At 43.6% G+C, this 19323-nt stretch overlaps 1 protein-coding gene across 1 annotated transcript; it reads right to left on the minus strand.

The window, feature by feature from the left end:
- Positions 1 to 736: 736 nt before the first annotated feature.
- Positions 737 to 6074, minus strand: LOC120755052 (patched domain-containing protein 3-like). Its single transcript, XM_040069561.2, has 4 exons — positions 5343 to 6074; positions 4992 to 5113; positions 4430 to 4575; positions 737 to 2488 (listed from the first exon to the last, which is right to left on the minus strand). The coding sequence occupies exons 1-4, from the start codon at positions 6072 to 6074 to the stop codon at positions 888 to 890; spliced, it is 2601 nt and encodes an 866-aa protein (XP_039925495.1). The 3' UTR covers positions 737 to 887.
- Positions 6075 to 19323: the final 13249 nt, after the last annotated feature.

Below are 19323 nucleotides of genomic sequence, written 5' to 3' on the forward strand. Positions count from 1 at the left end.
ACATCACTGGATGGGTTGTCACTGATGAACACAATGGAATTTATGGGTTTACAGTTTTAGGACTGATCTGCTTAAACCTGAGCTGCTTTTTCACTTTGGCCTGAATCAGGGTGTGACTCTCTCTAGTGAATCCTTGCCCTGTCATAGCATGACACAGCATCTCCCAGGGTGGTTCTCAGGAGGTCCAAGCACATTCAATAACCTTTGCAAACTGCAGCCAACAGAAGCTACACACAAACTTCTTAAGGGTACCAGATGTTCAACATGAGCTAGAAAATGGGACACCAAGAAAAGGCTTTGAATAGAAAATGGGTATCAACTTAGGGTGAGTGTTCCCCAAGGGTTTCTCGTGCTGCATTTAGGTATCTAACCATATTTTGTCTCCTGAAGGCTTGTGAGTTATTGCAGCCTGAGACAGTTCTGATCCCTTGTAATTTTGCTGTAAAACACCCAGATTCAAGCCTCTTGGGCAAAAACTGTCTTCCAGCTCAGTGCTGGGATGAGTTACAGCATCAAGGCAAACAGGCAGGAAATACAGTCCAGTGAGAGTTACTCTTCCCTGGTATGAACGTGTCCTGACAACCATGTAACATAGTCCATTAACCTGACACAGTGGACAGTGTTTGTAATAATTTTAATACATTCAGTAAAAAAGTCACACAAAAAAGATACTAAACAATATTAATCTTGTGTAGTCAAACATACACAATGGTAAAAAATGAAAATCCATCCCATGCGGTTTGTTTTAATTTTTCTTTCCTGGGTTTTCAGAAGCCTTTGTTGCTCTGCTGTATTTATTCTTCTGTTTTTCATGTCTTATACTCCGTGACAGTCACTGCATTTCAACCTACACATAGTAAATATATAAAATCTTATATTTAAATTATTCATGGACAGTCTTTATCATTTCTAAACCTGTGCTCTAACTTTTTAGACATGGTATTGTGGGGTGAACTGCCAAAGTTTCCAAAAAATGTTAAAAACACTGGAATAAAAACAAGACCGTGAAGAGCCCCAAACAAAATTACAAGGAACATGATCTTGAAGAATGTCCTAAAGATGTAGGTGTTTGCTGCAGCCAGGACAACAACCCCTAATATTGTAGAAACTGCACCTTGTACTACTGGGTAACCTAGCAGGGACAGAGCTTCAATTGCCCTTTTATTGGCTGATGACTCTCCACTCGTAACAAAGGCATAGGAAATATGAGCAGAAAAATCTACTGAAAACCCAATGCAAATGACCAGGTTGATCATGGATATGGAATCGAGATTGACGTCCCAGAACGTCATGAAACCAGCAACGCCAACTATAACAGAGGCTATGGCAAAAGTCACCCACAAGCAGCACAAGGGGTTGGGAATGAGCAGGAGGGAGACAACGAGCATCGCTCCGGCAGCAATGAGAACGTTCTGAACAGTGTTCTGCACTATCACCAGGTACTGGTCGTAGTAGATGAAGGCTGGGTGATACACCAGCAGTGGAATGCTGCACTGCTTGGCTGCCTCTCTTAACTGATTGAGGAGATTCTTCTCATCCACGGCTGATGTCACATTCACTGTCTGGATGAAGAAACGTGAAGCCTCTATTTCATCCTGAGTCTTGTTTATGTCCCACTCAAAACTGGGAAGAATTCTGAACAGTATAGTTAAGCCATTTAAGAAGTCAGTCTTACTGTTTATATTTATTGAAGCCCTTGGGGCAAGTTCTGTGTACGCTCTCAGCCATGACTCTGAGAGGGTCTTATCTACATAGGAGATGTTCTCTAAATTCTGTGCACAGCTCTCAATGTCAAGACGCACCGACTCATTCCAGTAATCTACGCTCTCAGTAATGACAACCATGACCCTGGGTCCATATGTGGAGAAGTATTTCTCATCATCATCATAGTATGGGATAACGTAGGAGTCATCATTTGCCAGATTTCGGAGATCAATGCCTTCCCTGATCTGAGTACACCCATAAACACTGCCACCCAAATATGCTCCGTACAGCAACACCATGAGCAGCTTGATCCATTTATTTGTAACAAAAGGGCCGTAATACTTTTTAAAGAATACTGTCATTGGATGCTCCCCTTCTGGCTGAGATGGCTGCCGAGAACAGCTGCCAATACAGCAAGCATTGTACAAGCAGGAGTTCTCAGCCTGATCTTTATCTACATCCACATGCATGCAGGTCAGCCAGTGTCGGTTCCCTTGCTCCCTTTTGTGATTTAATACCAGAACCGCCCCAAGGAAGGTCATGGTATATATATAGCAGAAGACAAAAGCTGTGCCCGTATAGAGGCAAAAAGACCTCACGGATGGAAAAGCAGTCCAGGTGCCAATGAAGAAGGCCAAAACATCCGTGAGAGTGGTGATGGTCACAGAAAGTGCTGCCTCTGCATAAGTCTCAGCCAGCAAAGACTTAACGTTGGATTTCCCTTTTTTCCTTAAACTTTGTTCCCAGGAAGCAATCATGATGAACATGTCATCAACGCCAACCCCTGCAAGAGGAGAGACTGTTAACGCTGCACTGCAAATAGCAGCTTCCACCAACACCCAACAGAACGACAACATTAATCACATTTCATTCCACATAAAGTCTTGAAAAAGGAACTCAGGCTTCTAACACTGTTCGAGCACTGATGTGAGTTACAAGAGAATGAGGAAAACCGATCCTTCGTGTGTAGCTGAATGTATTACCTCTCAGCACCTCCCGGTGACCTGATGGCTTCCTGATCCCTCACTGACTCTGCTCAAGGACTGAGCACACCTACTGCACCTCTGACACGTGTCTTGTAGCTGATGTCCACCTGTTCCCTGATGCAGATGACACAGATTTCAAAGCATCCCACATTCTGATGCTCAACTATTCCTATCACTGGAAGCATCCCCCATTACCTCTGGAATCTCTTCTTCAGCACTAATTTCAGAGCAATCAGTTCTTGTTCTGCCTTCAGAAGGCAAGAAGAGCAGTTGCTACCACACGGGAGAAGAGTGTTTCCAGTTTTCCAGTGTCTTACTTTTTTTATGCTCTGTGCCCTCCACTTCTCTCCAGTTTATCTTCCAGCACTTATGCATGATTTGTTATTCATTTTTGTTCACATTTAAACTGATGCGCTCACAAATACTACCTGCCGGGTCCCTGGGAAAACCTGCCAGGAAGACTGGATCCTGGGTCTGGCTTTTTGCTAAGATGCCACAGTAAGTGAGCTGAAGTTCAAAAATGAAGAGCCAATGGGCTTCTCTCACTTCTGCTAACTCTCAAGATAATTATCTCACACCTTTCAGTATCTGGCCATGTTGTCAAGGGCTCTTCTATTCACTGAAAATTAATCACACAAAAGGGAAAAGCAAGGCTGTGCCAATAGCAGAGTGAGATTTAGCCAAGCACAGAAGAAGAGATGAAATCATTACCTGCTACCTGAACAGGCAATTGCCAGTAAACATGCAAAGATGAATATGGCAGTGAGCCTGGCTGCTTCAGAAAGCACGCAGCCTTCAAAGCAAATGCTCTGATGTACTGAGAATTTGTTTGCTTTAACACAAGGAAGACAGGAGTGTGTGCGTTATTTCTGAAGATCTGAAGAGACTGGCTTAAACCCTTTCTCAGGGGTACAAAAGGGTCTTTTTGATAGAACCACTACAATTGATGAGCAAACAAAAGTAAATAAAAAGGCTTTGGAATTATAGAGAAAACAAAGAAACAATGCCAGCCCAAAGGAGCACTTGCATTGGACAGCTGAGGAGCTGTCAAGCTGGGAGCTTCATGTGTTTTCCTCAGCATGAGACCAAGCCTAAGAAAACTTCAGATGAATGTATCATATAGGAGACCAGTAAGGATTTTAAAAGTAGTAATTTGTTTGCAGCAACATTATCTAACAGTATTTAGGAAGTCCAGCACTGGCTATTAAGCACTCTGTGTAACAAGGATTCAATGATACCAGCTTCCTTGGGTTTTTGGGGAAGCTGCTTGCACAAATGGTGCATCACTTCAGTTGTGTAGCTGAATGAGACTGGTTAGAACATAGATGTTATACTGCAGAGGATTAATCATCCTGCCTACATTTCCAGGGACACTACAACAATGTACAACAAGTGCTAACCTTACCACTATCTCATTTACAGTCTTCCTGCTGGAGCAGTGGATCTAGAGCAGGCTTTGTCTTCTGGGAAAAGAACCCATCTCCAGTCCTACTGTGGGCACGCTGAGCTGAGCTGAGCTGAGCTGAGCTGAGCTGTGCTGAGCTGAGCTGAGCTGAGCTGAGGGGCTTGCCCACCTGCAGGTGCTCTGAGGGGGCTGCACCTCTGGGTATCTCATCCACTCACTTCAGGAGAAAATGATGTTTTATCTGACATTCACATCATAAATGACTGACACCATCAGGTTCTTTTAACTTCACTCTGGTCTTTGTATCTGAATACAACTTACGTTTTTTACTTACCCAGAATCAGGAATGGTGCATTTGCCACAGTGACCACAAATGGCACTCCACAGAAGAGCATCAATCCAAAGCTGCTTAACACAGCTAAGCCAGAAGAAAGCACTCCACAGCATGCAAGCCAGGTATTATTTCTTATACAGCTCAGTCTGAAAATATTTCAAGGAATATCTTAGTCATGTGTCAAATATTTCACAGACAGTAGCCTGTCTGAAGAGAACACCTGATGAATGATGCTGTGAGAGATTCGAGTAGTCAGCACTGGACAAGATTAATTTCTCTAGGAAGTAAGCATTCAAGTTGGTCATGTCTCCACTGAAGGTAGACTACTGCTCAGGTATTCATCTGGTACTTACCATGAACTCCATCTAAGCAGTTGGGAAATATGCATAGATAGGCAAGCAAAAGCAAAGAAATACAAAGAAATATGATCAAATGTCACCAGAAGTCTGCAGCTTCACGAACACCTTCCCTCGGCAAGAGGAGAAACCAGCTGAGGAAAGTAAAGAAGAGCAAAGGTCACTGTTCATTCAGCGATAGCTTAGAGACCTTTTTTTTTTTTTACCTTAGGCAAGAGATGATTGCAAAGGTTATTGTCAAGAAATATGTTATGGAGAAGAGTGGGACCACACTACTGGTAATTCCTTCAAACTCCTGTTGTCTGGACAGCGAGGTAAAGTAAGTCACCTGCATTAAAACAAGAAGAAACGATAAAGCACTTGTCCTCTTCCTCTCGGTCTTTGTACACACGCACAGGCAAGGCGAAAGATCAGGTTGGCAGAGAAGCATTGCCCTGGCCCTCGCAACCAGCCCGCCTTCTCCCGCCAGCGTCTCCTTTGCTTTCCGTTCCGCGACGGGGCTGTCCGGACACTTCGGGCTCGGCAGCTCCGCACGGCCGTAGCCGCCCCCGCGTTACCTGAATGGAGCCGAGGCGCAAATCCGCCACTTTGGACGAGATGTCTCGCAGGAAGCTCTCCAGCCACCGCCGGCTGTCCTGCGCCTCGGGGCCGTCCTCCCGCAGGTAATACACCAGCTTCAGGGCCCGCGCCCTGAGCACCCGCCCGCCGTCCGTCTCCACGCCGCCCAGCGCGGTCCCCAGGAAGTCGCCGCCGTTGACGGGGAAGCGGAGGCTCCCCGGGGCGGGCGGTCCCGCATCGCCCAGCCGCGACAGCAGCGCGTTGGGGCTGGCGCAGCCGTCGGCGGTGCGGGCGCAGAGCCGCTCGTACTCGGCGTCGTGCACGGTGGCGTTCAGCCGCAGCACGTCCGCCCACGCCGCCGGGTCCAGGACCGAGCTGCCGTTCGTCGCCACGGCGATGAGGGCGGCGTAGGCGCCCTCGGTGGGCAGCCGCTGCGCGGAGAAGCGCTCCGAGTCGTTGGGGGGGAAGTGCCGCCGCACGAAGTCGCGCTCGGCCTTGGCGGGCCCCCACGTCGGCGTGAACTGCTCCTCGATGTCGTTCGCCTCCCGCTGCGGCAGGTAGAGGAAGCCGGCGCCCAGCCCGCCCGACAGCAGCAGCGGCACCAGCACGAAGGGCCAGGGGCAGGCGGCCACGCCGCTCGCCAGCCCTTCGAAGAGCCGGCGCAGCGGCCGCTCCACGCAGTCGGTGTTGCGGCAGGAGCAGCGCTCCGCGGGGTCCCGCGGCCCCGCCATGGGCGAGGCGGGCACGGGCTGCCGGCCGCAGCTGCTCGCCGCGGGCGCGTCCCACGCCGGGGGACGACGGTGCGGTCTGTGCCGGCGCCGGAGCAGAAGACAGGGACAAGGGAGGAGTTCAAAACCGCCCTCTGCCCTTCGGGGCCGGGGAGGTATCGCGGCGTTTGCAGAGGTGGGCGCGGCAGTGGCTCTCCTTCGCCTTGACTCCCGGGCTCCCCGGGACGGGCCTGAGGGCCCACCCGGTTCCCCATTCTGCGCTCCGCCGCGTCCCCGTTCCCGGTTTCGGGTACCCGTGTGCTGCTGTTTCCTGGCCTCTCGTTTATCCATTGCCCGCAAAAAGTGACTTTTTCTGTGTATAGTGAGATGAACAAACTCACTGGTGAGTCAGGTGTGTGTGCTGGGCCTTTTAAGTGGCGAAGAGTCAGGTGCAGCAGGAGGAAAGAGCCTCTGGAATCAAGACTGTGTCATGCACGGTTGTCTGATGAAAGCTCACATGTAGTGTGCACAGCGGGGAATTCAAGTAAATTTGGGGCTACTTCTTGGGATCTAGTGCCTTGAACTCCCTGTAGTAAACAGGATTTAATGTGGTCCTTGGGTATATGAACAGAGAACAAGCCCAGGGAAGGGACTTCCACAATATCTAATGGAATCAATAAAACTGGTGTTACAATATTAAATACAGAACTAGCTTCCATGTTGTAAGAAGGAGGCTGCAGAATTAAAAGGCGAGAGATGAGGTGTAGTGATCCTGAGCTGAAGACCGTTGCCTCTTGTGGAGTTAAGGAGATCACATGGCAGTGAGTCTGTCCTGCATGGCCCTCACACCAGTCTGTGCCTGCAGGATAACCTCAGCCAGCCCGTGGTACCAGAGAAACCTGCAAACATCTCCCATTTGGTACCAGTGATCAGGAAACGTATACTTGTGTTTCTTGTTTTCTCCAAATCTGCTGCAGCTGTTACTTTGCCACTAAAGATTATTGTTCTGAGACCAAAACACAGACAGTGGTGATGTACATCTTGCAGTGTTTATTCTTTCAGTGAACAGGGGAGTGACAGCAGAAGTAAAAAACTTTGAAACAAGCGTTAGTGTTTCCAGTTGGCAAGTCACGATAATATCACTGGTGTGATGTGTCAGAGCTTTATGCAGTAGTAATGATGGAAAGGATCTTTCCAAATCCAAAACCTACCCTGCAACCTGGTGTTCTTTACATTGGTAAAGAACAGTGGTTTGAGTGGCTTCTGGCTGAGAAGAACATTAAGTTCAGATATGGCAGTGCTAGTCAGGTGTCCAGATAATTAGCTAATTCCTAACAGGCATGCATTTCTTCTTGCCTTTGAAAGAAACAACTCTTCTCCCTCTCCCTCTCCCAGCAGTCCTTGGCAAAGAAAAGCTGTAAAGCTCTCCCACGTAGGAAAGACAGACTTGGCACCTGTGAGTGTAAAATAGCCAGGCAGGCTCTGAGCAGTGTTTTGTTATTTCCTGCTGCACTCAGCACCTAGGGCAGGTTGGATCCTGGTGAGTCTCTTTTATGTACACAGGTGTTCTGAGGTAGGTATGTCAGCTCTGAATTTCTTTTTGGGAAATAGGCACTTTAAAGCCATTTCCTGTAGCTCCTAACTTGTCAAAATCTAAGAGTTAATAAGCATGACTCCAATGATAGCTTCTCCCGTGTTCAGTTCGCAATTTCCTTGAATGGATTGACACTATGTTAGAGTAAGAGATGTTTACATAGGAGAAATTTGTCAAGAGGAAAAGGGGTAAACTACTTGATGTCATATAGACATTTAGGTCTTTAAAAATTACCCAGCTGAAAAAGATAGCCTTTCTTACACAGAGATAACCAGGCAGAAGAATAGATGTGTGGCTGGAAGTAAGTTACAGACACACACCTATCCATAGTCAGACACCAAGAAGGTTTCTAGGAAAACCTGGCATTAGACCATGTTGTGGAGGATTCACTGACATTGCAACAGACATGAAGAGATGGTGTCCAGCTGTAAAAAACAGCCATGAAGTGTTAGTGGCTTTTTTAAGCTCAGTAAGGCAGAAAATAAAATTTAACCACTTGTCCTAGCTGGTTTCTTTCTGGCTCCTCAGGAGCTTGAGACAAACTCTGGTAACAATCAAGAGGCAGGAACTGGCCTAGTGGCAGGAACTATCCATTCAGGGTACCTATTACACTAGGGTCAGGTGGTGCCCTTAGGTTAGCTCTGAGACTTGGGAATCTCACCTATGGTGTGCAAAGATTGCTCCTCCAACTCTCAATTCAGAATGGACTTGCAGAAAGAAGTATATACGTCTTTTCCCAGAACCTGGATTCTTGTCTTTGTTCTCTGGCCTATTCATGCTTTTGGTATTAATTTCTAATAGGATAAAATCTGAAATGCTTCTTGGAGCAGAAGCATTGTCCCATAGGTAAATACAGGGCAACATTTGTGTTTCCCAGTGCTAAAGAAATGGTGAAAAGGAGAAATGATATAGATACCTAACATGCCTAGAAGACAGCTGAGATGGATAACTGGTGCCTCACATTTAAGCAGATTGTACTTGCATCTTTGCAAGGTTTGTGGGGACTCAGCAATACAATCAATTAATTTCTAATATCACCTCATCTCTAGGTGGTGCCAGAACGTACCTACATAGGTACATTGTCCACTACAAGACCACATAAACCAGTAAACACCAAGCAAAAGGAGAAACAAGTCTAGGGTGGGAGGAGAAGGGGAGAGATCCTCACTGGAGCAGAAGGAGGGAAGAGGATACCTGGGCAGGGGCTGGAGTCAAGGGAGCAGGAACTGAGGCATGCAGCCCTGAGGAGCTGTGTCCTGGTGTCTTCTGGCCCCAGTCAGCTGAGCATGGCCTGGGATGAGGAGCAAAAAGGGGAGCAGGAGGAAGATGTGTCTAAAGGGAAGCAGAGTTTTATTTTTCTCAGGGTTGGTTGGGGTTTTTTTCAGTCTTCCTTGATACCAGAATCTGTATTTAATAGATTGTAAATTGGCAAATTAATTAATGGAAACTCCCTGGAGTAAATTTTTTTGACTGTAACACTGTCTTGCTGGATTTTTTTTTGATACAATTTGTGACAGCTGTTCCTTGTCTTTTCCCAGGATAAGGACACTGGCATTATCAAATTCTCAGGTGGCTTATTTTTGCCTTGCTTTTGAAATGCCAGAACAGAGGGACATTTCCTAATGCACCCAGGCTATCATTGGAAAGTGCTTTGCCAGTTGTGTGAGACACACTGGACACTGGAATAAAAAACAAAATTTCTGTCATTAGGAAGACTTTTATCCCATTTCTTCCATCATAATGCAGCATCAGGCATGCCTGTGCCATTTTTGAAGGAAATTTCCCTAACCTAATTTTTATGGTGTCCATCATAACACCTGATAGAGAAGTTGTCTCCTATCCTATCCTATCCTATCCTATCCTATCCTATCCTATCCTATCCTATCCTATCCTATCCTATCCTATCCTATCCTATCCTATCCTATCCTATCCTATCCTATCCTATCCTATCCTATCCTTTCTATGCATTTTGATGAAGCAGGAGTACTTTGTGAGCTGCTTAGCTACTGCCGTGTTTGCATGCCTGGCTGGAAAATAGGACTTTGTTACCTGTGCCAGGCAGTGACAGCCTGTGGCCCTGAGGTTGCCCGACCACAGATGACATGGGAAATGCAGAATCTCAAAGCCTTTTGTCCAAAGGGAGCAGTTCAATTGTCAGGCTGGGGGCTGTCAGTGGAAGATGTATGCCCTCTGTGCTTTCTCCAGCCAGCATGCAAGAAAGGATCACTTTTTCCTTGGCCTTCAGCAAAATGCTCACAAAGGAATGATGGGGGTGGCCAGGTGATGGGGGCAGCAGAATGGGAGGTGAATTCCTGGTTTCCTCTAGGGTGGCTTGTCTGTCTAGAATATAAGATTCCAAAAAACCCCCGGAAGTTATTCTGGCACCAGGACCCAGAAGTAAGAGACGTTTATTCATGTTGAGGAGCTGCTTTTCCTTTGCTTGGGGAGCACACAGTGACACTGTGAAATTGCCACAGGCTGGGTGCTGGCAGGATGGGAGACTTCTCTGCTGCATGATGAGACACTGTTCTTTTTATTTTTCATTTTTGTTTCTGGGAAGAATGAAGGTGCCTAAATGTTTTAACTGTCTGGGTGATACTGTGGATAGAAACTGTGTGTTTCAATTGAACACTATCCTGATGAACAGAATTTCAGCTTATCAGTGTAGGATACCAGAAAGGCAAGGTGAGCTGCCATATTTTGTTACTTTAATTCTGGGGACTGTTTCTTTCCAAGCTGATTTAAAGAAAAATTCCTGTCTCCACAATGATTCCATAATCATGAGTTTTCTCAAGAAGACTGCATAAAACCGTGGGAAGTGTTGATATGATGTAACGTGAACATCATTCTACTGAAGAACCTAATCAACTTTTATATTATTACATCCTTACAAAGGATCCATAACATTTCACTTTCCTTAATGTACATGAATGATTCCCCAACTTGCTTCCATGAGAACTGCGAAAGGTTTGCCTCTTTGATCTGTTGTTTTTACTAGGGAGCATGTTATCTTTGTAGTCTGCTTTTGTTTGCGTATGTGTTTATAAGTTTCCTCATAAAATGGCCTGTTGGGTCTCAGAGATCTTCAGGAACTGTAAGCACATTATTTATGGAGAAAAACCACAGAGTAGAACTACAGTGCCTGTCTTTTACTCCTGCTTTGATCAGACAATGTCTGCTTTAAATTTTTTGGTAGTTTTTAATTACTACTTTATTATTTTGAATACATATATCAGAGAATACTGGTCTGAATATGAAGAGACCTTTGATTTATTAGAGCTCAAAGACACTGTTATGGGTTCAGGAGGATGCCCATGCATAAAAAAATCCTCAAGACGCACTCAGAATTGGAAAGGAAATTAATTTTACTAGTCATGGTTGCAATTAATACATACCAACCCTTGGATTCTGGAGAAGCCACTGAGCCGCAGAAGGAGATGGAGCATGGCTTCGGAGAGGGAGGGTTAGAAAGGTAGCTCACTTTCAGGGTGTCTCTTGGATGAAAAGAGCATGCATCATGTCTTCCTCTCCCCTCCACCCCAGGACCACACTTCATATCTCTTCCTCAGGAATAGCCATTTTTGCTGTCATCTCACGTGGGCCAGCATGTGAAATGAGGTTATAACAGCCCATGATAACACTTTCATGCCAACAACAGCTTTATTGTGTATCATTGCCCTTTCACTGGATGAATCACACCAGGTGACTGATACCTAGTTTAGTACCATCTAACAATAAGGTCTTCTACATTATCTTGTCCACGTGCACAACAGTGGACCAAATATAGCAGGCTTTAGACAGGTCTTTGAACCTTGACACAAGAAGCATATCAGGGGCTTATGTGAGCATCTGTTCTGTTACCTGAGGAGGGGATGACCTTTCAAATCCCTCCCCATTTCCTTTACTGGAAGGAAATTTTATACTTCCCTGTCAGGGAAATTTTCTGGTGAACAGACAACTAATGTGACATTGACCTTCTGCTCTGTGTTTCGGTGCCAACAGGATATTAGAGAAGTTATCTCCATGTCAGGTTAATCCAGTCTCTCCTGGCATAAGTTGATTTATTATGGGTGTGCATGTCAGGGTAATATCTTCGTCTGTTGCTAGTGCAAACATGGAAGTCTGCTTGTCTTGCTCTAACCATGCCTGTATATTTTTATCAATGTGTTGTTTTCATTTTGTGAGCTAGAATGTTTGCAGAAGTGTTGCTACGTGGGTAACTTGCTTTACGTATAATATAGCAGAATCCTCTAGAGAACTTCTGCTTTTCCTAGAATGCTGACATGTCAGATGGAGTCTTCATGTCCTTAGATAAAGATCTTTCTGATCCCTGAGTTTTGACAGCCACATTAAATAAAACTTCTCAGAAATGAAACAGAGTGCATCCTGATCCCACCTTGATCTTTCTCTGGTACCTTAATTTTTCTTCACCCTTTTCTTTATCCTTGCTGGTCACCTGGAATATGGTCCAGGGAAATTGCTCCTCTTCAGTTAGCAGTGACCTCAGATTACTAATAGTAAAAACACAAATGTAATGCCAGTTGCCTTCCTTTCCATTTACCTGTCTTGGATAGGAATTATCCTCTAACTAAAAGAGTGTTTTTCCTTCCTTCCTTTCCCAGGACATTCCTCAAATATTCTTTGTGTCCACTTGGAGTGGGAGTGCAGTGACCACCTGCATTGGTCCAACACCCAGCTCTCTTCACAGCTTGTTATGAACGAGTGTTTGAGATTGCTTGAAAAATCACTGGCAAGAGTATCAGCAAAAGCCAGATTTAATAATAAGCAAGAGTGCAACGAAGTTCATTGGCAAGGCTCACTCTACTACTTACAGGACAGTTAAGGCATACTGATGAAAAAAACCAGCAACAAAATACAGTCAATCAAAACAGAAATGAACTGAGAAATATGTGTGTGTGTGTTTAGTTGCGTGTGAAAAGGAATAGAAAGAGCAAGGATAAAAAAGAATACAACCTAAAAGCTTAACAGCACTCAACAGTTCCTAATTTATAACTTAACAAATTAGCAGGGAATAGCGCTTAACAGCATTTAACTAAGCTTGTAACTGAAACTTACTTGCAGACCTAACTTACTTAGATATTTAAGGCACTTAAACATCTAAGAGAGCAGCATTTCTCCCAGATTTGCCATAGCATATGTGTACATGTGTATACACACAGATATGTGGTAAGTGCAAGGTACCTGTGAAAAATTGCTCTTGAAGGCAATGAAATACTACTTTGGATGCTTTTGCATCTCCTCAATGGCTGAAGAGTTGAGCCTTGAGAAGTTTGGCTCAGGATCCGTTGTCATTCACTGATCCTCCAAGTACAGCAAAGTTTGCAAACTTTGGGAGGCCCCCGTCAGACGGAGGTCGTTGGTCGCAGCCCACTGCAGCCCAAAGAGTTCAAAGGACTCATTTTGGGTGCTGTTTATAGGGTCACAAGAAAGTGGGCTTTAGTCAGAACAATATTTCATCCTTGCCACACTTCGTGTTGGCACACTTTCTTTGAAAATTGAGAATAGCAATATTATGCCATTGAGGCAAGAAAAATAGTTCATAAAAAAACCTTGGAGCTAATTAGAAAACAGCAGTTCCTGGGAGAAGACAGTGTTTCTCATAAGCTCAAGAGAAGCTGAGCCCAGGTGCTGTTCATCAAGCTAAGGCCTAATGAGCATTTCTCAGATCACTGTGTGGCCTGAAAAAGGGGGGACATGCATCACCACAGTTCTCCATTGCCTTTGTTGACCAGAGCTCCATTAACTGTTAAAGGCACTTGGACGCTTATCTCCAATATAAGTAGATCCTTACACAGTCACCATCTAGAGTGGATGAGCAGTTCTAGGTAAAGAGGCTTCGATTTATATGTGCAGATTTATTTGAATCTGCAGCAGACGCCCCCCTCAGAGTTCTTGTGCCTGTCTGCCACTTCCATAAATTCTGTTTAGAAGACTAATGTCTTCTAAAGGAGTAATTTGCCAGTAAATCAAAAATTAATCTGTCCAGATTCTTCTGGGTCATTCTAAGGTTACAGGATGATAAAAGCAAGATTTTAGGAAGGAGCAAATTGCCGGGAGCTATTTCAAATCCCTTTGCTGTCTCATGCATTATTGTGAATGGGCTGAGTTTAAAACAAACCCAGTGAACTGAAGAGCAGCAAACTCATTCTGCCTGAATAGGGAGGACTGTTAATTGATGTGGAACAGAACCTCAACAGGCAGGCAGGTCAACTCTGTGGAGAATGTGTTTACAGCAGTATATTGCCATTCCTATCCCAAAGTCTCCTTGAACATCTGCAATTACCTTCTTTCTTTCTCAGTTTCATGACTGCCCTCACAGAGAGTTCTTGTCACGCAAGAGGACATAACCCTGGTGGGGAGTGCCCTGCTGAGGGTTAAGTGAGGTAATTCTCCTTTAGGGACATAGTGGGTCAAGTCTGTCCAGTCTTCTTCGTGCTTTCATCTGGAGCAACATGATATCTATCTGTGAATGGAATCTTCTCTGTGACTTTGAAGGTTCTAAGGGGTGGTTTTGATTCTCTTTTGGTTTTTTCATTTTTTTGTTGCCTTTTTTTAGATCATGCAGAAAAGTATGCAGGTGGCAGTCATCATCATCAATCATTCACAGTTTGAACTTATTTCAATATAATAAGGAAGCACAAATCAATTATGTTTTCAGGACCTGTTTTATTTATGTGACTTCCTTATAAAGCCTGTTTAATTAAGGTCATAGGCAGTTATAAGTTTAGTATATTTTCCACTTGAACTGTATAAACACTAAATGTTATGAATGTATTTTACCTTTAAAAGGAAACTTTTTTACATATGCCAGACCTAGATCATCAAGGCATCATAATATGGTTTCTTAGTGGTTTTGTAACACAACAGAGATAGCCCTTGTCCTCAGTCCAGCCTCTGTCACACCGATAACTGTGTCTTGCTCCAGAAGCTGCGCCCCACATACTTGGAGGGAAAATTCCCAAGGAACTTTTGTCACTGTGGGAAGCCATAGGCTCTTTTCTTTTATGCAGTGTCCTGCAAAGAAAAGTGCTGATATCAGATGAGGTCTGAGCCATAAGAAGATTTATGTCTACAAGCAGTACCAAAAGTCAGACTTGAGGAACTGCTGCATCTCTTGCCTGAGACCCCTTGCCCACCCCCTCAGGGTGACTGCTGAGCTACACATACAGACAGGGAGGCACCAAGATCTTCCCCTTTACTGTTTATCTCAAAGCTGCATGCAGCTTTTACTTAGCCCTCCTGCTTCTGTCCAGAAGTCCTAATGCTCTGTGGCAGATCTCTGCTGTGCTGGTGAATGTCAGTATCAGGCTGTATTAGACTTGTGACCATCTGGGATTGGTCATTGCTGAGCAATGCTTACAGAGAGTTAAGTCCTTGTGTTTCTCACTCTCCTCTTCAGGGTCGTTTGGGGGTGGGCAAGAGGCAGGAGGGGACACAGCTGGGACATATTGCTGGATCTTGTACTAACAAACCAGGAGGAACAGGTTGAAGATGTGAAGTTTGGGGGCAGCCTTGGCTGTAGTAACCATGAGATGATGGAATTCAGGATCCTGCACAGAGGAGGTCAGGCATTAAGCAGGACTAGATCCCTGAACTATTGGAAAGCCAACTTTGAGCTCTTCAAAGACCTGCTAAGGGGAATCCCATGGGTTAGAGCTTTAAAACAGAAGGGCTTCCACAAGTACGGCAGCATCAAAAGGGACACTGGGGAGAATGTTGTGTTGCTGCTGAATCAGAAGGGTGTTCTGGTAACGGAAGACCCAGAGAAGGCAGAATTACTGAAAGCCTTCTTTTTCTCTGTCTTTACTGATGAGAATGGCCCTCAGGAGTCCCAGAACTTGGAGGTGAGAGAAGGCTGGAGAAAGTAAGATTTCCCCTTGCTCTTAGAGGGCGTTGAGATCTGGTTATTAAAATTATTAGCAATGCCTCTGCTCAAATTAAGGTGCGAACGAGACTGTGAGGTAAGGGTCCATAGTGACACAGGGTCTCCAGGCAGGGGCAAAGGAGCGCTGCTTTATTCCATAATTCTGGCCTTTTTCAGCAATTAGCTGGTTATGAGGTACATAGTTTTTAATCATAACAAATAAAATTCAACCTACCACCATACCCCACGATGTGAACACGGAATGGTTACATAACTTGTTTTTCTACCTCTAATTCAGCTGAGTCACTTTCCCATAGTCCTTTTCTGCTTAGCCAAAGTAGCAGGCCTGAGCCATGAATTTACGAGGTCTTTCCTTTGTAAAGTTTTACCTAAAAGCAACATGAGACCATATGCTAAAGTCAACAGTATGGGTTTTATTTGAAACTAAATATGAGAGAGAGAGAGAGAGAGAGGGAGAGAGGTGGGAGGACAGAAAGAGAGTCACAGAGACAGAATAAAGAAAATCACCATCCATGATCACAACGATGTTCTGTTGATCCACTCCAGCTGGTCTTCTTGGTGGTGAAGGTGCCCCCAAAAAGCATAGAATCCAATGGGTTAATATACACTCAGGCTAGGTAGGAAGACCCAGCTACCTCCCCTAGGGGACTGGGGAGCATTGCCATTGTCTCCTACAACAGGCTCTGGATTTGTTGCATCACCCTGGGAAGTACTTTGGAGGGTCTTTGATGGATTAAGATACTCCCCTCAGCTGCCTTTCCCTTGAATGTCCTGTGGATGTGGCCTGTGGGGTTGAGGGTTCCACAGCTGGGCCAGTTTGTGTAAGGGAGGACAAGTGTGTGCTGCCTCTGACCAGAGGTTACCCCCAAAACCTCCTCCCCAACATGTTTCGGGGGAGAGTCTATGTAAACCTGGCTTCTGTGGGCTGTGGTCTCCCCCACCCTAAACCCAGCCAGGGAAGAATCTCAGCACAGCTGCAAGGTTTGACTCTCATTCTTTTCCTTGTTTGCTCAGATGTGTTTCCCTTTATCTAATCTCAGCAGTTTGATTTTCAGGCCAAAGTTCCAGTCAGGCATTCTTTAGGGATGGGTGGGTTTCAATGGCTTCTTTATCACTTTTGCCATAACAAGGAAAACTTTATATCAATGTTTGAGGCATGAACTCTTTCAGTCTCTAACATTCATCCCATGACTCAAACTCATTACTTATGTAATAAGTAATAAGTAATTTATTACAATGAGTAAATTACTTATTACTTATTACATATGTAATAATAAACATTATAACAGTGATATAGCATTATTATAATAATAAACTTACATAACATTACTTAATAATTAGTCGTTGTAGTAAATGGTTATTTCCCAGCTATCTTCTTCAGTTTATGGGTCATCCACAGAGTTAATGAAGAAAGATAATAGGAGGAGAGATAGAAACAGCTGAAGCATCTAATTGTACAGCATCCAATAGTTCAAAATGTAAATTCAATTGTAATCATCAGCCCCTTTCTCATTCATCAGTGCCCTCACCCCATGGACTCTAGGAATCAGTGGGGTTTTTTTAATCAGATAGTGAGTGTGAGGGATATCGCAATACTGTATCTCTTAGGTGTTGGTTCAATATGTTTTGAAATTAATTATAGAATTTTACAGCGGGCCTTAATTTTTATATTCTGTAGAGGGCTATCCTCAACAGATACATGTATTAACATGTGTCAGTCAGCCAAGTTTCAAGAGGGGTATAATGTGGCTTTTGTATAATTGACTAGTTTTACACCCTGGAATAAATGGCAGTAGGTTTGTTGAGGATGTGTGTTTTCTTCTTAACTGCATTCACATATAGTTGGAAGAATTTTATAGGTACTATTCTTACTCAGTTGGATAAATCTATACATCATGAAAATTAACTTTTATGATACAAAATTAGCACACAAAACATTTTCATACAAAAGGTTCCCATGCAAACATATTTTTACATAAAGGCTATGCTCTGTTTTCCAGGAGACAGATTATAGCACTGTTGTAATTTAATCTTGACACAAAACAGAAACTGTGGCTTTATTATTGGTGTAATTAAAAATTAAATTAATTCCCCTTGAAACTTAGTTGTATTATCCTAAGTAAATTTTTTCCTTTAAATTTTAGTGAGCAAAGTGCTCATCACATTCTGCACCCACAACTGAAAAGCATGTGTATTGCACAATGTGTTATAGTCACGACACGGATTAGCATAAATAGAAGAAGTGAGGCAAAGTTAAAATACTCTCTTAATTTAATACTTAAAATATTCTCTAAATATGGCAGGAAATTCAACAGCATATTGCCTTGAGAGCTGGTGGAAGGCTTTTCTGTACTTTATTCATGTCCTATTTGCAGTCTATGGCTACCCCTCCCAGTTTAGGAAAGGGGCATCAATAATTTCTCATGTAACATTTACTTGTGTTTTGTTAAGATTCTTTAGTTCACTAATTAGTAACTCTGAAAAGTTTAGCCAAATCTTAAAAATTCTAAAGCCTTCTGAGGCAGAACTGGGAAGGTTTGTTTTCACAATGCCTCCAACAAATAGATGGAGCTTTAAATACTTGTTCATATTTATTCATATTAAGAGCAAACCAAATTGAATTGTTACTTTAAAGAGAGAGTCCTTTAAATCATATTCTTAAGATCATAAAAGTTTAGTGGGCTATTTTGCAATGATTGAAGGGCTGGAACACCTCTCCCATGAAGACAGATGGAGAGAGCTGCGGTTATTCAGCCTGGAGAAAGAGGGCTCTAGGAAGATCATATAGAGCAGCCTACGAGTACCTATAGGGCCCTATAGGAAAGATGGAGAGGGACTTTTTAGAAGGACATATCGTGATAGGACAAAGGGAATGGCTTTATACTAAAAGAGAATAGCTATAGATTAGGTATTAGGAAGAAATTCTTTACAGATTGCCCAGAGAATTTGTGGATACTCCATCCCTGGAAGTAATAATGGTCAGGCTGTATGGGGTTTTGAGCAACCTAGTCTAGTATAATATGCACTACCCATGGCAAGGGGGCTGAATGTAGAGGATCTTTAAGGTCCCTTACAATGCAAACCATTCTATGAATCTATGGTTTGTTAAAACATAACTTCAGTTTATTATTTGCTAACTGTAAGATGATGGATAGTACTCTTGTCCTTGCTGACTTCAAAAAAATTTATAACTTCAGGGAAGTAGTTTTGAACTTTAGTCAGGTCACTGACTAATCACATTTGCATTTTCCCCATGATTTAGCATATGCATTTCAATAAGAAATCACACAGAATCCTACATAAATGACTTCCACAGACTCAGCCTATTTCTCCATCCCACTGGGATGATATAAGGTAAGAGTTACATAGACCACAGGATAGCTCTAGAAATGCCAAAATATGTTTTATCTTGTGATTGGAAGGTCCTTAATTTTCTGTTATTTGCAATTTAAATGCTAACTTAGGAAAAATGTTTAAAAGTACCTTTGTGATAAAAGTATTTTGTTGGGCTTTGCACCTTTAGTATAGCAGTTATATTAAAATGAAAAGTCATAGAATCATAGAAATTATAGACAATTCTGAGAGAATTTTAAGGAAACAATTCCTGTGTCAGTTTTGGAATTTACATTATTGGTTAAATAGAATTTACTCCTAGAAAGCTAAGAAACTCCTATATTTGCTAAGTGGCCTTTTAACTTTTTCTTTCTTAGGAAATGAACCTAGAAGTAAATTTTTCAAAGTATGAATCTGAGCAGTTATTCCTAATTTCACCT

The sequence above is a fragment of the Hirundo rustica genome, chromosome 1 (assembly GCF_015227805.2).
Source record: "Hirundo rustica isolate bHirRus1 chromosome 1, bHirRus1.pri.v3, whole genome shotgun sequence".
NCBI lineage: Eukaryota > Metazoa > Chordata > Aves > Passeriformes > Hirundinidae > Hirundo > Hirundo rustica.